Source organism: Heterodontus francisci, chromosome 37, assembly GCF_036365525.1.
Source record: "Heterodontus francisci isolate sHetFra1 chromosome 37, sHetFra1.hap1, whole genome shotgun sequence".
NCBI lineage: Eukaryota > Metazoa > Chordata > Chondrichthyes > Heterodontiformes > Heterodontidae > Heterodontus > Heterodontus francisci.
In genome coordinates, this window is record NC_090407.1 from 648473 (window position 1) to 666927 (window position 18455).

The following is an 18455-nucleotide window of genomic DNA, read 5'->3' on the forward strand; positions in this document are numbered from 1 at the left end:
CAGTGCCAGATGAATGGGAGGTCTCCAAGGAAGAGGTAGTGAGGGTTCAGAGCAAGTATGTTTCCTTAAAGAAAAAGGGAGGGACTAATAAATCCAGAGTCCGCTGGATGTCAAGGGGCTTAAAGGAGAGGATAAAGAAAAAAAGGGAAGTTTATGACAGATACCAAGGGCTCAATACTGCAGAAAATCTAGAGGAATATAGAAAGTGTAGGGGTGAAATGAAAAAGGAAATTAGGAAAGCAAAAAGAGGGCATGAAAAATGTTATTTAGTAAAATCATGGAAAATCCAAAGATTTTTATAAATACATAAAGAGCAAGAGGATAACTAAAGAAAGTGTGGGGCCTATTACAGACCATAAGGGTAACCTTGCATGGAGGTGGAGGATGTGGGTATGGTTCTCAATGAATACTTTGCATCTCTTTTCACTAAAGGGAGGAATAATTCAGACATTGCAATCAGGGAGGAGGAATATAAAATATTAGATAAAATTAACATGGTGAGAGAGGAAGTATTAAGGGGTTTAATATCTTTGAAAGTGGGTAAATCCCAAGCCCAGGCGAAATGTATCCTATGCTGTTAAGAGAAGCAAGACAAGAAATAGCAGAGGTTCTGACCATTATTTTCCATTCCTCTCTGGCTACAGGCATGGTTCCAGAGGACTGGAGGACAGCTAACATTGTACCATTGTTTAAAAAGGGAGAAAGGGATAGACCGAGCAATTAAGCCCAGTGAGCCTAACCTCAGAGGTGGGAAAATTATTGGAAAAATTTCTGATGGACAGGATAAATCTTCATTTAGAAACACACAGATTAATCAAAGACAGTCAGCACGAATTTGTTAAGGGAAGATCGTGTCTGACTATATCGAATTTTTTGAGGAGGTAACAAGGAGGGTCAATGAGAGTAGTACATTTGATGTAGTCTGTATGGATTTTAGCAAGGCTTTTGATAAGGTCCCAAATGGCAGACTGGTCACAAAAGTAAAAGCCCATGGCATCTAAGGCAAAGTGGCAATTTGGATCCAAAATTGGCTCAGAGGCAGGAAACAAAAGGTAATGGTCGATGGGAGTTTTTGTAACCGGAAGGCTGAATCCAGTGGGGTTCCACAGGGCTCAGTACTAGGTCCCTTGTTTTTTGTGGTATATATCAATGATTTGGACTTGAATGTAGGAGGTATGATTAAGAAGTTGGCAGATGATACAAAAATTGGCCTAACGGTTGATAATGAAGAAGAAAGCTGCAGACTGCAGGAAGATATCGATGGACTAGTTAGGTGGGCGGAACAGTGGCAAATGGAGTTTAGTCCAGAGAAGTGTGAGGTAATGCATTTCGGGAAGGCTAACAAGGTAAGGGAATACACAATAATGGTAGGTTACTGAAAAGTGTAGAGGAACAGAGGGACCTTGGAGTTCATGTTCTGACCTCCCTGAAGGTGGCTGGACAGGTAGAGTAGGTAGTCAAAAAGGCATATGCGATACTTGCCTTTATCGGCCAAAGCATGGAATATAAGAGCTGGGAGGTTGTACTGGAACTATATAAACACTGGTTAGGCCACAGCTGGAGTACTATGTGTAGGTCTGGTCACCACTATAGGAAAGTTGTGATTGCACTAGAGAGGTTACAGATGAGTTTTGCAAAGATGTTGGCTGGACTGGAGAATTTTAGTTATGAGGAAAGATTGGATAGGCTAAGGTTGTTTTCTTTGGAACAGAGGAGGCTGAAGGGAGACCAAACCGAACTGTATAAAATTATGAGGCATCTTGATAGAGTGGATAGTAAGACCCTATTCCCATTGGTTTTGGGGTCATAATCGGGGGCTAGATTTAGGGTAAGAGATAGGAGATTTATAAGGGATTTGAGAGGAAATGTCTTCACCCAAAGGGTGGTGAGGATCTGGAACACACTGTCTAAAAGGGTGGTAGAGGTAGAAGCCCTCATAACATTTAAAAAGTACTTGGATATGCACTTGAAGTGCCATAACCTATGAGGCTATGGACCAAGAGCCAGAAAGTGGGATTAGGCTGGATGGCTCCTTTTCAGCCAGTGTGGACACGATGGGATGAATGGCCTCCTTCTGTGCTGTCAATTTCTAAGATTTCTCTAATTTCTATGAGCATGACCTTGAGTTTCTGGTTGTCTGCCATTTTAATTCTTTTGCCCACTCCCACGTTGGCCTTGGTGTCTGAGCCTCCTACACTGCTCTAATGAAGCTCAACGGAAGCTCAAGAAATGGCATCATTAGACTAGGAACTTTACAGCCTTCTGGACGAGTTCAACAATTTCAGATCATAACCACTGCTCCTATTTTTTCGGACAGCAGCTGTTGGTGATGATCCTGTCTTCCTATTTACACCTCCTCTAGATCCATCTTTTGTTTCCGTACTTGTTTCATTACCATCTCCTGTTTCCGTACTTGTTTCATTACCATCTCCTTTTGCCTTGCACCATCATCCCTTTTGTCATTCAATCTCTCCTGCTATCCATCCTATTAGACCTTTTGTTCTTACCTCTTCTCCTCCCTTTCCCTCCCTCTGTACTTGCTTAAAACCTGCTGCATCTCTAACTTCCCAGTTCTGCTGAAAGGTCATTGACCTGAAATGTTAACTCTGTTTCTCTCTCCAAAGGTGTTGCCAGACCTGCTGAGTTTTTCCAGCATGTTCTGTTTTTATTACAGTGAATTTACCGCAGTGTGTACTGTTTGGTCATAGTTAAACTAGTTATTCTCCTTGCTTCTCAAAATCTGAACTGATTATTAATAGCACACCTTGTGATATAAATAATGTTTTTCATTTTGTTTTTGTATGATTTTAAATGGGTAAATCCATATTAAACAAGGTTTCACTCTGGGATGTCTGTGGGAAGTTTACTTTGCTCTGTGCAGTTAGTTTCTGGATGGTTACAATGCCAGTGAGCCTTCATCAATGTATCCAATGTGAATACCTGCCAGAACTATCATTTTGTTCCATTTCTATTGTTTGTTTATATGAATTCTCTCCAGGAATTCTTTATGCCAATTAATCCTGGTGATAGCTGTATAAAATGTAATTTCCAACAGTTGTTATGTGCTTTAATTCAACACCATTGTGAGGAGACACGATTTATAGGACACTAACCCATTGTTTACTGAGATGCTTGGCTACCGCAACATTATTCTGATTGAAGCATTTGTGGATTATGTTTTAGGTACACCTCAATGCACTAACTCTGCTTTTTTTTGCTGTTGCGAAGGATGCAATGCTGGTAGTCTTGAAGAGTCTTATGTCCTCATGTCTATTTAATATAATTGGATTTGGCTCCACTTTTCGGACCTTGTTCCCAGCTAGTAGGTCTTATAATGAAGTAAGTAATTATTTTCTGCCGATTATCATTATTTCCATAAACCTGCAACACATTTAAAATAATACAGAACTTGCCTGCCTGCTGTTTCAACAACCCTTAAAAACATTTTGATGAATATCTAGAATAACAGTTATTTGAAAATGATTGAAATAATTGGTATTGGGGAAAACCTTATCATATGTGATATTTCTCATCCATCTATCCCCCCAACATGATTTTCTCTCCAACACAAATATTGTTTTCGTCTATTTTATAAGTGGTCATTATCCTTTTGAATCTTTCTTTCTTGCTCCTCTTAAGCTCTAAATATGCTGCCTTCCTTCCTACATCCTAAATATACATTGGAATCACATTCCATTGCACTGCTCCAATGAATTCGTTCCTGGTGTGGTGAGAGTGACTGCTCTTGACTTCAAGGCAGCATTCAACCGAGTATGGCATCAAGGAGTCCTAGTGAAACTGGAGTCAATGGGAATCAGACGAAAAACTCTCCACTGGTTGGGGTCATACCTAGCACAAAGGAAGATGGTTGTGGTTGTTGGAGGTCAATCATCTCAGTCCCAGGACATCACTGCAGGAGTTCCTCAGATGCCCACATCCCATGAACGAATAAAAAAACAGTGTCCTAGGCCCAAACATCTTTAGCTCCATCATCAACGACCTTCCCTCCATCATAAGGTCAGAAGTGGGGGATGTTTGCTGATGATTGCACAATGTTCAGCACCATCCGCAACTCCTCAGTACTGAAGCAGCCCGTGTCCATATGCAACAAGACCTGGGCAACCTCCAGGCTTAGGCTGATAAGTGGCAAGTAACATTTATGCCACACAACTGCCAGGCAATGACCATCTCAAACAAGAAATAATCTAAACATCTCCCCTTAATGTTCAATGGCATTACCATCGCTGAATCCCCCACTATCAACATCCTGGGGGGGGGCCATCATTGACCAGAAACTGAACTGGAGCAGCCACAGAAATGCTGTGGTTACAAGAGCAGGTCAGAGGCTGAGAATTCTGCAGGGAGTAACTCACCTCCTGTCTCCCCAGTGCCTTGTCCACCATCTACAAGGCACAAATCAGGAGTGTGATGGAATTCTCCACTTGCCTGGATGGATGCAGCTCCAACAACACTCAAGAAGCTCGACACCATCCAGGACAAAGCAGCCTGCTTGATTGGCACCCCATCCACCACCTTCCACATTCACTGCCTCCACCTCCGACGCACAGTGGCAGCAGTGTGTACCATCTACAAGATGCACTGCAGCAACCCACCAAGGCTCCTTCAACAGCACCTTCCAAACCCGTGACCTCTACCATCTAGAAGGACAAGGGCAGCAGATGCAGGGGAACACCATCACCTGCAAGTTCCCCTCCAAGTCACTCACCATCCTGACTTGGAACTATATTGCCGTTCCTTCACTGTCGCTGGGTCAAAATCCTGGAACCCCCTTCCTTAACAGCACTGATGGTGTGCCTACACCCCAAGGACTGCAGTAGTTCAAGAAGGTGGCTCACCACCACCTTCTCAAGTGCAATTAGGGATGGGCATTAAATGCTGGCCTAGCCAGCTACACCCACATCCCACGAATGAATAAAACAAAATGTTATGGCTGCCATCTCCCTTTGAGGATTGCACTCCAGAGCCAATTTCTGTCTCCAGGCAGCGCCCGACGCCGCTAATTGGGCACTGAGCTCACCTCCGGCTCAATTAGGGGCTTTGCATATTAAAATAGTACGTGTCAGTGATGCAGACGCGGCACCACATCAGGACCTGGTGATGATCTGGGCATCGGGTTCCTGACCCCGGATTGAAAATCCAGCCCTTGGTGTCAGCTGTCCACCACTTCTTGATTTATTTCATCTTCCCTGCTACTTTTTAAAATATTTGTTGGTGCCCTGCATAATGGACCTTGCTGCTTGATTTGGGTTTCTCCTGAAAGGAAAGTAAAAATGGAAGATAACATGTTAAGCCAGGTGAGCAAAGATTTATAAGTTTGTAACTTTATCATACGAACATAAGAAACAGGAGCAGGAGTAGACCATTTAGCCCTTGGAACCTGCTCTGCTATTCAATACGATCATGGCTGATCTTCTGCCTCAACTCCACTTTCCTGCCGCTCCCCATATCCCTTGATTCTCTGAGAGACCAAAAATCTATCGATCTCAGTCTTGGATATACTCAATGATTGAATGTCCACAACCCTCTGGGGTAGACAAGTCCAAAGATTCACAACCCTCTTCATCTGAGCCCGAAATGATCGATCCCTTGTCCTGAGATTGTATCCCTGTGTTCTAGATTCCCCAGCCAGGGAAAAAAAGCCTTTAAGTGTATACCCTGTCAAACCCTTTCAGAATATTGCAATGAGATCACCTGTCATTCTTCTAAATTCCAGAGAGTACAGGCACAATTTGCTCATCCTCTCACCATAGGACAACCTTCTTATCCTAGGAACCAATCAAGTAAACCTTTGCTGTACCGCCTCTGAGGCAAGTATATCCTTCCTTAGAAATGAAGACCCAAACTGCCCATAGTACTCCAATTGTGGTCTCACCAAAGTCCTGTACAACTGTTGCAAGACTTCCTCATTCTTGTACTCCAATCCCCTTGCAATAAAGATTAGCATGCCAATTGCCTTCTTAATTGCTTGGTGTACCTGCATGCTAACTTTCTGTGTTCCTTACATGAGTACACCCAAGTCTCTCTGAACATCAACATTTAAAAATTTCATGCCTTTTTTAAAAATTCTGTTTTTCTATTCTTACTCCTAAAGTGAAGAACATCACTTTCCCACATTATACCCCATCTGTCACTTTGTTGCCCACTCACTTAACCCTGTCTATATCTCTTTGCTGTCTATTTGTGTTCTCCTCACAGCTTGCATTTCCACCTAACTTTGTATCATCAGCAAACTTAGATACTTGGCTCTCTGTCTCTTCGTCTAAGTCATTAATATAGATTGTAAATAGCTGAGACCCCAGCACTGATTCTTGCTGCACTCCGCTAGTTACAGCCTGCCAACTTGAAAATGCCCCATTTATCCCTCCTCTCTGCTTCCTGTCTGTTAACCAGTCCTTCATTCATGCTAATATATTACTCCATGAGCCCTTATCTTGTCTATTAACCTTTTGTGTAGCACCTTATTGAATACCTTTCGGAAATCCAAGTACACTATATCTATTGGCTCCCCTTTATCTACCCTACGAGTTACATCCTCAAAAAACTCTAATAAATTTGTCAAACATGATTTCCCATTCGTAAACAATGTTGACTTTGGCCGATCATGCTATGATTTTCTTAGTGCATTGTTAAGACTTCCTTCATAATAGATTCCAGTATTTTCCCGATGACTGATGTCAGACTAACTGGCCTACAATTCCTTGTTTTCTCTCCTTTCTTGAATAGCGGAGTTACATTTGCTAACTTCCAATCCGCTGGGACTATTCTAGAATCCAGGGAACTTTTTGGAAAAATCATAACCAGTGCATCCACTATCTCTGCAGCTACCTTTTAGAACCCTAGGATGCAGACCATCAGATCTTGGGGATTTGCTGGCTTTTAGTCCCTTGTGTTTCTCCAATACTTTTTCTCTGCTGATATTAATGACCTTAAGTTCCTCATTGTTATTAACCCCTTGTTTACCCTCTATTTCTGGTATGTAATTTGTGTCTTCTACTGTGAAACCTGACGCAGAATATTTGTTCAATGTCTCTGCCATTTCCTCATTCCTCATGATAATTTTTCCTGTCTCTCCCTCTATAAGGGACCAACGTTTACTTTAGCTACTCTCTTTTTTATATACCTGTAAAAGCTCTTACAATCTGTTTTTATAATCCTGGGTGGTTTACTCTCTATTTTTTCTCTTTTTTATCAACTTTTTTTTACCATATGCCAAGGTTATATTATAGCCTTGAAATCGCACCCTGACACCTTTTCTTTCAGTTTTATATACAGATCTTATTCTGTTTTTAGTCAGACTGTTGCAGCAATATAAGCCAGTGCATTAGAAGAGGCTTAATGGTTCTGCCATCATTATTAAAGGCTTCTCCAAACACAACCTGCAGTTGATTACTGGGAAATCGTATCCCCAGTCTGTATAACAAACAGAATATGTGATGCTCTGTCATGAAATGCCATAAAGGAAACTGGAAATTATATATATATATAGGGCATTTTAAGCCTTACTGTGCTGTGAATGAGCCCTATTGTGGATGCATTTGGGCTCTGGAAGCCCTAGGTAAATTTACTTTTCGGTGGAGGTCCTTCCAAGGTTGACAAGTTTCGAAGATTGATGTGACCAAATTGATCTTTAGATGTAGGGCTTTCAATTGGTTGGAAAAACAAACATTTGGAGCCAGCTCATAACCAATTAAAGAGCAGGCTTTTTTTCGTAGTTGTTCTTATTTCCAAACTAGATGGGGAAACCTAGGGAAAGAAAAAGTGGTATTTAGACTAGATTTGGATAGAAAACAATTAAAGTCAAAGCAGTAAAACAAGGAGGAGAACAAAATGGGGAAGGAGGAAGAATGAGGGAAAGCAAGACAATGAGCAAAATTGTTGTTATATTTTATTTTCCATTAAAATTATATTTTAAGTCTATTTCTATTGTACAACAGTATTACATTAATGTCATACTCATTATCTGAACAGTTTAATTACTGTAATACGAATACTTGTTTCAGTTTCAGAGTCTGCAAACTGAAAACTGACTCTCCGAGGGAGATTGTTATTTCCTTGAGACTATTGGCAGACTAAGGGTTAAACACAAATAAAAATATCAAATGTGATGTTTAGCTTGCTCAAAGAAAATGTAAATGATCAAATGCTCTATAATATGAAACTGATGATTCAGGATATGCAAAGTAATGTGGAGGATATTGAACACAATTATGCTCCGGCATAGAAGAACTGGCTCCCTCATACACAGACTGAAACAGAGTAAGGTTGTTGGTGAATATGGTGTTTCATTGTTAAGTTGGGAAGTTAAAGAGGTGGAATTCAATTCCCTTTGAAATTGATTTTTTTATGGCATGATATTTGATTTAACTGCTGACTGTAAAGAGAACAAAGAAACTTTAACTAGCAATCTAAAAATGCTTTATTCACAACACTAAGTGTCTTGGTATACAGAAATCAGCTGGAAATCAAACACACCCATGAGGAACTGATCTTATTTCTCTCATTCCTGACACTTGTCTTCATCTTGATTTTTACTGCAAACTTTTAACATCTGAAACATCTGAAATTGCTTCGTCTATACATCCTGTCTCATTGGGAGTGTGGAGCAATCTCAATGACAGATCTCAACAACTTCTGTACCCACCTGATAGGGGGGAGAATTATTAGACAAACGAGCCACAATAGTTTATCTTTTATCCTCCCTACTGGAAAGCACATGGCTGCCTGGCAGAAAGCTAATAATATTCATCTTCATTGAGATAAGCTGCCATGAGACTAAAGTGATGGCCACATGAAATGAGCAGAATAATGCTTTTGCTAACTGTCCACCCACGCACCTCAAGATCAAAGACCTTATCCGGTGCAAATTCCAATTCAAATTATTAGTTCTATACACCGGCCAACCTGCATTACTCCAAATTAGTTTCATTGATTTGATGCCATGAAGTTGCTTTATTTGATAGCCATGGAAATAATAGTTGACAAAAAAAACACTTTCAGCTTGAACCAGATATTTGAGAGTAAATGACAGATAATTAGAAATGTTAAAATTCCATAGCTTCTAATTGCAATGTTTTAAAATAAATCTCTGCAGGAGACGCTGGCTGTAGCCTGTGATTATATCAGAAAAATCAAGGCTGACATGGGAGGAACAAACTTGCTGCTACCCCTGAGTTGGATCTTCCGACAGCCAATTCACAGAGGTCACCCACGGCTGCTGTTCGTTCTGACTGATGGATCTGTCAGTAACACAGGGAAAGTGATAGAACTGATCCGCAACCATGCACATTTGAGCAGGTAATACACAAAAATTTTCTCGTTCTGTTGGCCTTGAATTAAAAGTACAGATTGTTGTAAAATTTTATCTTTTTGAATGCTGCAAATTTGTAATTTCTTCTTAGTTCTATTCAGCTCCTAAGCAAAAGTGGAGGCAATATTCTAATTTTTAAAAGGTTTTCAATGAAGCTTTTTACATAGAATTAGCTTGAATTTTCCAACACAGAAACAGGCCATTTGGCTTGACTGGTCTGTGCCAGTGTTCAAGCTCAACAGGAGTCTCATCCCACTCCCTTTTCATCTCACCCGATCGGCACTTCCTTCTATTCCTTTCTCCCTCATATACTTCAGAGTCAAAATTAATTTTAGTCCCTGCAGAGCAGAACAATAATGTGAAGAACTTGATACATCAACAATTAGAAACTACCATGACACTGATTACAGAACAGCCTCTAAAGGCAACATCTATCGGAGACCTAGGGCTTGATTCTCCTCTGTTCAGTTCTGGGTATAAGGATATATTGGCCTTGGTGGGGCTACACTGCAGATTCACCAGAATACCAGGCTTCAAGGATAAATAGTGTGGACATGCTTCATAAACTTGGTTGGAATTCTCTTGAGTTTAGAAGGTTGTGGGGTGATTTAATCTGCTGACCTGGAGAGTGGTGGAGGCAGGGTCATTGAATGTTTTTAAGGCAGAGGTAGACAGATTCTTGACAAACAAGGGAGTCAAAGGGTATCGGGGGTAGGCAGGAAAGTGGTGTTGAGTCCACAAACACATCAGCCATGATCTTATAGAATGGCAGAGCAGGCTTGAGGGGCCAAATAGTCTACTCCTGCTCCTAGTTCATATGGTTTTATATAAACATGGAGTTTAATTTGAGTCCATGCAATGTCACATGGGTCCAATCAATAGCACCCATAACAAATCTCATGATTCTGAAAACGTTGCTGGTCTTTTCCATCATCTGTTTGGAAGGATTGTTGAATTGTATAAAATGAACTGTCCTGGTAAAGAGGGGAATTGTGAGTTGTAAAGAAATAAACAGAAAATTGGCAGATCTGGCAAAAATTCCCTCTGGCTCCCTGGAATAAGGCTGTGTTGTAAAAGTTATCAGCTGTGGTTACTTGCTCTGACACAGTGAGAGCTTCTGAATAGTGGACTTGGCAAATTGATCTGCTGAATTGAACAGAGATTTTCCAAAGGCTCATGCCTAAAGCACAGTCCTCTGAGACAAAGTTCTTGGGCAACAGGCTCATAAAGTGTGTTAAGGTCAATACCGGTACCAACAGATTAATTTGGCTTCTCTTTTCCTTTAAATACAATGCTTTCCCAGGGTATTGCAGAATGTAGGGGAAGACTTCCTGTATATAGCAGTGGTTCTCCCCCACCCCCCAATACTTGCTCTGAATCCCAGCTATGCAGAATGTCTCCACAAGCAAAAACAGTTCAGCAACATCCCTTTAACCAAGTACTTCACCTCAATGAGCAGGCCCAGTTCCTATTAAATAGTGACACACATTCTCAAAAGTGGATGAGAAGGCAGAAGATGCTGAATTTAGGATGGGTGATATCGCCTTTCCAAACACCACCATTTCCACGACTGCCATTAGGTGAAATTTTTTTTTTAGAGATACAGCACTGAAACAGGCCCTTCGGCCCACCGGGTCTGTGCCGACCATTAACCACCCATTTATTCTAATCCTACACTAATCCCATATTCCTACCACATCCTCACTTGTATTCCCCTACCACCTACCTATACTTGGGGCAATTTATAATGGCCAATTTACCTATCAACCTGCAAGTCTTTTGGCTGTGGGAGGAAACCGGAGCACCCGGAGGAAACCCACGCAGACACAGGGAGAACTTACAAACTCCACACAGGCAGTACCCAGAACTGAACCCGGGTCGCTGGAGCTGTGAGGCTGCGGTGCTAACCACTGCGCCACTGTGCCACCCCAAATTATGAGACTCACGGAGGCTGGATTGAGAAGGAAATTGAAAGGTCATCCTTGGGTTGGTGGGCTGACACATGCCCGCCTCCAGGCGATCTGGCTGAAGGTAGGTGAACAATGGAAGCAGCTACCCACCCAACAGCAGCCAGTAGCCTATTAGTAACAATTAACTGATCACTTGAAGTTAGGTTGGGGACGCCACCCAGATCTTATCGACAGTGGATGGGCCGCATGCTGTGAGCAAAGTCTGGCAGCTCCTCTCAGTGGCAGACCAAGGGGCCAGCAAAGCCTCCTTTATTTATCCCCACTCTGGAGCTGCTTCTGCCACGAGGCCGCAGCTGCAGCTGCAGGCTGTCCTGAGAGGGGCGTCGCCACAATGATGGCCTGGCAGCTGTGGCTGCAAATAATTAAAACATTTTCCTACATCTTCAGAGGATGCTGCAAGATGCCCTCTGGCTCTCCCACCTGCCGCAGCAGCTCCCCACTCTCCTGTTGGGCTTCCAGCAGAACATCACTGCAGCACCTCCCATTGGACCAGGCGGTGCCTGTTCTGCCCGCCTTCCTTAATTGGACATGCTCCTAGTGATGGCCTCTTAATTGGCTGCCTCCGGTAAGATCATGCAGGCGGATGGCCAGGCATCACCAGCAAGGTTGGGACCCACTTTTGTTCACGACCTCTGAAAATCTTCAAAGGCGGCAATATTCCTCCCAATGACACTTTTTCAGCATGGCCTGAAGCTAGACAGAATTTATACTGAGTGCATCCAGAGCAGAACCTTGGCATACTTTGGATCCGACTCACATTCTGGTCCAGCATTAGCGAATTTGCTGACTTATGACCTCTCCCAACACTGGAATTTCCTGACCATTATTTTCTCTTCTCCACCCAAGCAGAGAAGCTCTGAAGCCAACTGAAATGGTTTTACTGTGACATTAGCTACGATTGAAAGGGGCTACTTTTGATTCTGGGTAATATTTAATCAAGAGAGATGTATAAATCATAGAGTGATGGAGCCATTACAACACAGAAGGGAGAATTCAGCCCATCATGTCCATGCTGGCTCTCCGTAGAGCAATCCAGTCAGTCCCACTCCCGCGCTCTATCCCTGTAGTCCTGCAAGTTTATTTCCCTCATGTGCCCATCCAATTTCCTTTCAAAATCATTGATCATCTCCGCTTCCACCACCCTCATAGGCACTAAGTTCCAGGTCATTGCCACTTGCCACGTAAAAAGGTTCTTCCTCACCTTCCCCCTGCATCTCTTGCCCAAAACCTTCAATCTGTGTGCCCTATTCCTTGTACCATCAGTTAACGGGAACAGTTTTTCTTTGTCTACCTTATCCAAACCTGTCAGAATCTTGTACACCTCTATCAAATCTCCCCTCAATCTCCTTTGCTCCAAGGAGAACAACCACAGCTTCTCCAACCTAACCTTGTAGCTAAAATCCCCCATCCCTGGAGCCATTCTGGTAAATCTCCTCTGCACCCTCCGAAGGACCCTCACATCCTTCCTAAAGTGTGGTGACCAGAACTGGATGCAATACTCTAGCTGTGGCCAAACCAGAACTTTTATAAAGATTCAGCATAACTTCCCTACTTTTGTATTCAGACCTCTATTTATGAAGTCCAAAATCCCAAATGCTTTGCTAGCTGCTTTCTCAATATATCCTGCCATCTTCAAAGATCTATACACATGAGCCCCAAGGTCCCTCTGTACCTGCACACTCTTTAGAACTGTGCCATTCAGCTGACATTGCTTCTCCTTATCCCTTCTGTCAAAATGCATCACCTCACACTTCTCTGTATTAAGTTCCATCTGCCAGTTGTCTGGCATTCTGCTAGCCTATCTAAGTTCTGTTGCAGTCGACTGCAATCATCCTCACTGTCTGCCACACCTCCTATATATATAATATATATATCAAGAAAAGCTGTGGTCCTAGCACTGAACCTTGGAGAATACCACTGTCTACCATCCTCCAGTCTGAAAAACAACCATTTACCACAACACACTGTTTTCTGTCCTTAAGTCAATGTTTTATCCAAGCTGATACTGAACTTCCTATTTCAGGAGCCTCAATTTTGTACTTTAGGGAAGGTGAGACGGCATTGGAGAGGATGCAGAAAAGATTTACAAGAATGGTTCCAGGGATGAAAAACTTTATTTACGTGGATAGATTGGAGAAGCTGGGGCTGTTCTCCTTGGAGCAGAGAAGGTTGAGAGGAGATTTGATAGAGGTTTTTAAAATCATGAGGGATCTAGACAGAGTAGATAGGGAGAAACTTTCCATTGGTGGAAGGATCAAGAACTAGAGGGCACCTATTTAAGGTGAATGGCAAAAAAACCAAAGGCAACATGAGGAAAAACTTTTTCTAAACAGTGAGGAGTTAGGATCTGGAATGCACTGCCTGAAAGTGTGGTGAAGGCAGATTCAATTGTGGCTTTCAAAAGAGAATTGGATAATTATCTGAAGAGAAAAAAAATTGCAGGGCTACGGGAAAAGGAGGGGGAGTGGGACCAGCTGAGTCGCTCTTGCAGAGAGCTGGCATTGACATAATGGGCCAAACAGCTTCCTTCTGTGCTGTAACCATTCTACGATTTGTCAAATGCTTTCTTAAAATCCATATAAACAATGTCATTGCATTCCCTTCAACTATCTTCTCTGTTACTTCATCAAAACATTCAATTAGATTAGTCAAGCACAATCTGCCTTTTACATTAATTTACGTAAGCTCTTCAAGTGCCTGTACATTTTTTCCTTGGTTGGTGTTTTTTAAACCTTACCCACCACTGATGTTAAACTGATTGGCCTGCAGTTACTAGGACTGTCCTTACACCCTTTCTTGAACAAGGGTGTCACATTTGCCACTTTCCAATTCTCTAAACTTGGCACCTTTGGGCTAGATTTCTCAGGGCTCGGAAAACCCAACAGCTGAAGGGAGGTGAGAAGGGCCAGATCCATCATATTGGTGCCTTTACAGCACTGCATGTGGGCCAGGAGGAGCAGGAGTCTTTCACCAGGAGTTAACCTCCTTTCCCTGCCCCCCCCACCCCACCAAAGAATCCACCGAATCTCTGCATGTAGCCGAACCTCAGCCTCTTAATCTGAAACCCCGGCACTCTTCCCATGACCCATAATCTCTCCCCAGAGTTGTGATCTCTTCAACCCTCCTCTACAATTTCTCCCGCCCGCCTCTCTGCTCCCTAGCTGCAGTCTTGTATGCAGGCCCTCCCACACTCCTTGCCCCCAACCTCCTCTGACCACCCCCACCCTGGCCTATCAATCTGGCTGGCTGCTGGCTGGGAATCAGAGTCCAAAAATTCGAACAATGTCCTACCTTTAAATTGGACTGGGACTTCGGGTTACCCTCATTACCCGGTTCCCCAATCCCCAGGACCTGCCCCCCGCCGGCCCTGGCTCTCCCGTAAATATCGGGGGCTATCGGTAAGGGCTATAGGAAACTTAACACTTCACCTCACAATTTGCTTAATAAGATAAAGAAATTCAGGCTGAAGGTTGAACATGGGACCTTCCCGGCCTCTGTGGCTTGGCTCAATATTTGGCAGTAGGCACTGGGCACTGGGACTTTCATTCAGTTATATTTAAGGGAGTATTTAGGCAGCACTGCTGCACACACAAGAGGCTTCCCGAGGGGTAATTACTCTGCAGAGATTACAGTGCCTCTATTACTTCTTGACATAAATAACATTATCAGATGTAGCGACATTGATCAGCACACCCACACTATTGTAAAAAAGATGATTTGATTACAATGTTATTGCATCTCAAATTGCCTCATGTCATCATTTTAAAGTTTTTTTTATTCGTTCATGGGATGTGGGCATCGCTGGCTAGGCTAGAATTTATTGCCCATCCTTAATTATCTTTGAGAAGGTGGCGAGCTGCTTTCTTGAACTGCTGCAGTCCTTGGGGTGCAGGTACACCAACAATGCTGTTAGGAAGGGAATTCTGGGATTTTGACCCAGTGACAGTGAAGGAACAATGATATAGTTCCAAGTTAGGTTGTTGTATGGCTTGGAAGGGAACTTGCAGGTGGTGGTGTTTCCATGCATTTGCTGCCCTTGTCCTTCTAGGTGGTAGAGATCGTGGGTTTGGACGGTGCTGTCGAAGGAGTCTTGGTGAGCTGCTGCAGTGCATCTTGTAGATGGTGCACTCTGCTGCCACTGTGCATCAGCGGTGAAGGGAGAGAATGTTGAAGGTGATGGATGGGGTGCCAATCAAGTGGACTGCTTTGTTCTCTGGATGGTGTCGAGCTTCTTGAGTGTTGTTGGAGCTGCACCCATCCAGGCAATCCATCACACTCCTGACTTGTGCCTTGTTGATGGTGGACAGGCATTGGGATACAGGAGGTGAGTTACTCACTGCAGAATTCCTAGCCTCTGACCTGCTCTTGCAGCCACAGTATTTATCTAATTTTATCTCCCCTTGTTCAGTCTCGGCTCCACTGTCCCATTGCTAAGTCCCTTCTTCATACAATCTACAGGCTAATCATTGCATCACAAGATCATAAATTTTTGATTGATTCAGCATTAATTTTAATCTATTCAGCCAATTTCAATAATAGCCTTATGCCAGGGATTTTACAATTTGATGCACTTTATTGTTAGACTCAGCTGCTGTAATCGCTGCAATATTCCTTTCAGTGGCTGTGTAAAAATACAAGGGGCAGTCATCTTTCTATAAAATGCATCTTTGGGCAATGCACTATCCACTGTTATTGAAACAACTGTGCTATTTGCTGATCCCACCTGTAATCTCGAAGGGGAGAAACTTTTTTCTGTCCTTGATGTGATAAGAAAGGAAGAAATATTTACTTTTCTATAGCACCTTTCAGGACTTCCAGACATCTGTAAGTGTTTAACAGTCAATGAAGTACTTTTGAAGTGTAGTCACTGTTGTAATGTAGAAAATGTGGCAACCAATTTGCGCACAGCAAGCTCCCACAAACAGCAATTTGATAATTTATCAGATAATCTATTTTACTCATTTTGGTTGAAGAATAAATATTGGCCAGGACACACAACCAAAGGTTCAAAAATAGACCGTTAACTAGATGTTGCAACCAGAAAGCCTAAGACATTGCAAGAGCAGCCTGTGATGTTGAAAGTGTGTACATTTTAAATTGATTTTACATGAATTATGTGTGAATTTATCGCTGTTTTATAGCAGCATAAGGCATTCCGATTTTGCCCTTGGGAAGGTTTCATTACAATACATGGGAATGTTGAACACATTGGATCTTTCATTACTTTTCCATTTTGATTTCTGGCAGAGTGGCAGAAGCAAATGGAAGGAAATGGCTGTCGTGTATTTTCTGTTAGTACGGCTTGATATATTTTTGCAAACAATACTCACGCTGACCTTTCACCTCAGGTGCTATAGTTTTGGAATTGGACAGAATGCTTGCAGAAGACTGGTGCTGGGATTAGCTTCTGCTTCAAAAGGAACAGCAGAATTTCTTGCTGAAGGGGAAAGGTTACAGCCAAAGGTACAAAATAGACATTTGAAAGAGATTTACTAACAATGATCTAATTTTGATTTAATGTTAGTAGGCTAAACATATTTGGTAAATAATAGCCTGAAGATTCAGCTGAATCAAATTCCAATCTGACAAACAGGAGTGTGGGTGGTTCCCACTGCTCACCTCCCAACTAACCGCAATCATATTTTGTTTAATAATGAGTTAGCCCCTGAGTATTTTACTTGCCAAATAAACAGTGACAGGTTTTCTTGCAGGTTTAGAACAGAAGATTAACTATTTATTGAACAATATTCATTCCTCGAAATGTTCGCAACACCACTCACGCACACATTCATTCTCATATGCACTCTCAAGAGAAGATAGATAAAAGGTATAGGGTAAGAGTTCAAGGTGTGGTAGGTGTTCATGGTTTACAGTAAACCTGTTGAATCTTCTAAGTAGGAGAGTTTTTTAAAGATGCAGGCCTGGGTGTTTGTAGTCTTGAACTTGCTGAGGTGTTGTAGATTTCTGGTGGTTAAGATTTCAGACTGGAGGTGGCGGTCACTTTCAGTTCTCTGCTGCACCAAGTTGAAGTGTAGAATTAGCATCAGGGCTTCTTTGTGTTTAGGCTGGATCTTCCCACAGCCCTTGGCTGGACTGCCTTTTCTGTGATGTTGCTATGATCTCTCTCTCTCTCTCTATCTGTCTCCCTCTCTCCAGAGGGTTACCTTTTAAGGTCAAAATTCATCATATTAGCATGTTTTGTTATTTGACACATGGCCTTCTCCCCAGTGTGACCACACAATGGACCAGGATTTGGAATCCGTGGCCATCCATTAATGTCTGGATGGGTATCATTCTGTTATGCAGTGTCTACTTCACACCTTCTTTGTCTCAGAAGAAATCTATTCAATTGAGGAATGTCTCTTGATTCCAGGGTGGGTGTAGTCAACACCTCTTAGTCTGGAATGTATCCTTTTGTTCTTTTGAGACAGTAAAGCAGTGTTTGAATACACAGGCCAGGTCACCTGACCTTCGGTGGCCATTTTGCCGCACATTGTCCACATTTTTACAAGAGAAGTCAATTTCAAAGATTCCACATTGAATAAAGTTGGTATCTTAAAAGTAGGAATATGTTTATATTGGCCATGAGACTAAAAATTAGAATAATTTCAGGAAAAAAGAATTTAAAATGTGGAAATTCAGAACAAGTGAGTTCTAACAACAAGTGCAGGTCATTAAAACACATTCCAATTGAGAAACAAGAAAAAACACAGACTGGAGTAAATGTCAAACTCAAGAGTTCTGGTGGTTTGCCTGCCTTGAGGTCTAGCAGTGTAAAAACTTCTCACTGGCACTATCTGGTGTTTAAATGGTCATCTTTTCCTGGCCTGACTTTAGCAGCAGTGTTGAAATGGGAATGAGACAGAGCTTCTACATTTCCAGGAGCAGATACACAAATTAAACTTGAGTGACAAAGGAATAATAAACCAATCTTCTGTTTGGTAGATGGTGAATTCCCTGAAGAAAGCAATGGCACCTGTTCTCAGTGATATCACAATCGAATGGTTCTTTCCTGCAACAACTGAGGTACTAATTTCCCCAGTGGGACCAGGTTACTTGTTCCCTGGAGACAGATTAATTGGATACTGCATTGTATGCGACACTTCAAGGTATCACCCTAATCTCAAGTCAGTAAGTATGAAATTCTCCATTTTGTT

General features: G+C 42.3%; 1 protein-coding gene across 1 annotated transcript in view; it reads left to right on the plus strand.

Annotated features, from left to right (window-relative positions):
- vwa5b1 (von Willebrand factor A domain containing 5B1) overlaps positions 1-18455 on the plus strand; it is a 318959-nt gene that overhangs the window by 162922 nt on the left and 137582 nt on the right. Inside the window, exons 8-11 of the mRNA XM_068016745.1 lie at positions 3229-3339; positions 9113-9315; positions 16647-16761; positions 18244-18429. Of these exons, the coding sequence (XP_067872846.1) occupies positions 3229-3339; positions 9113-9315; positions 16647-16761; positions 18244-18429 (615 nt within the window). The remainder of the gene's footprint in view (positions 1-3228; positions 3340-9112; positions 9316-16646; positions 16762-18243; positions 18430-18455) is intronic.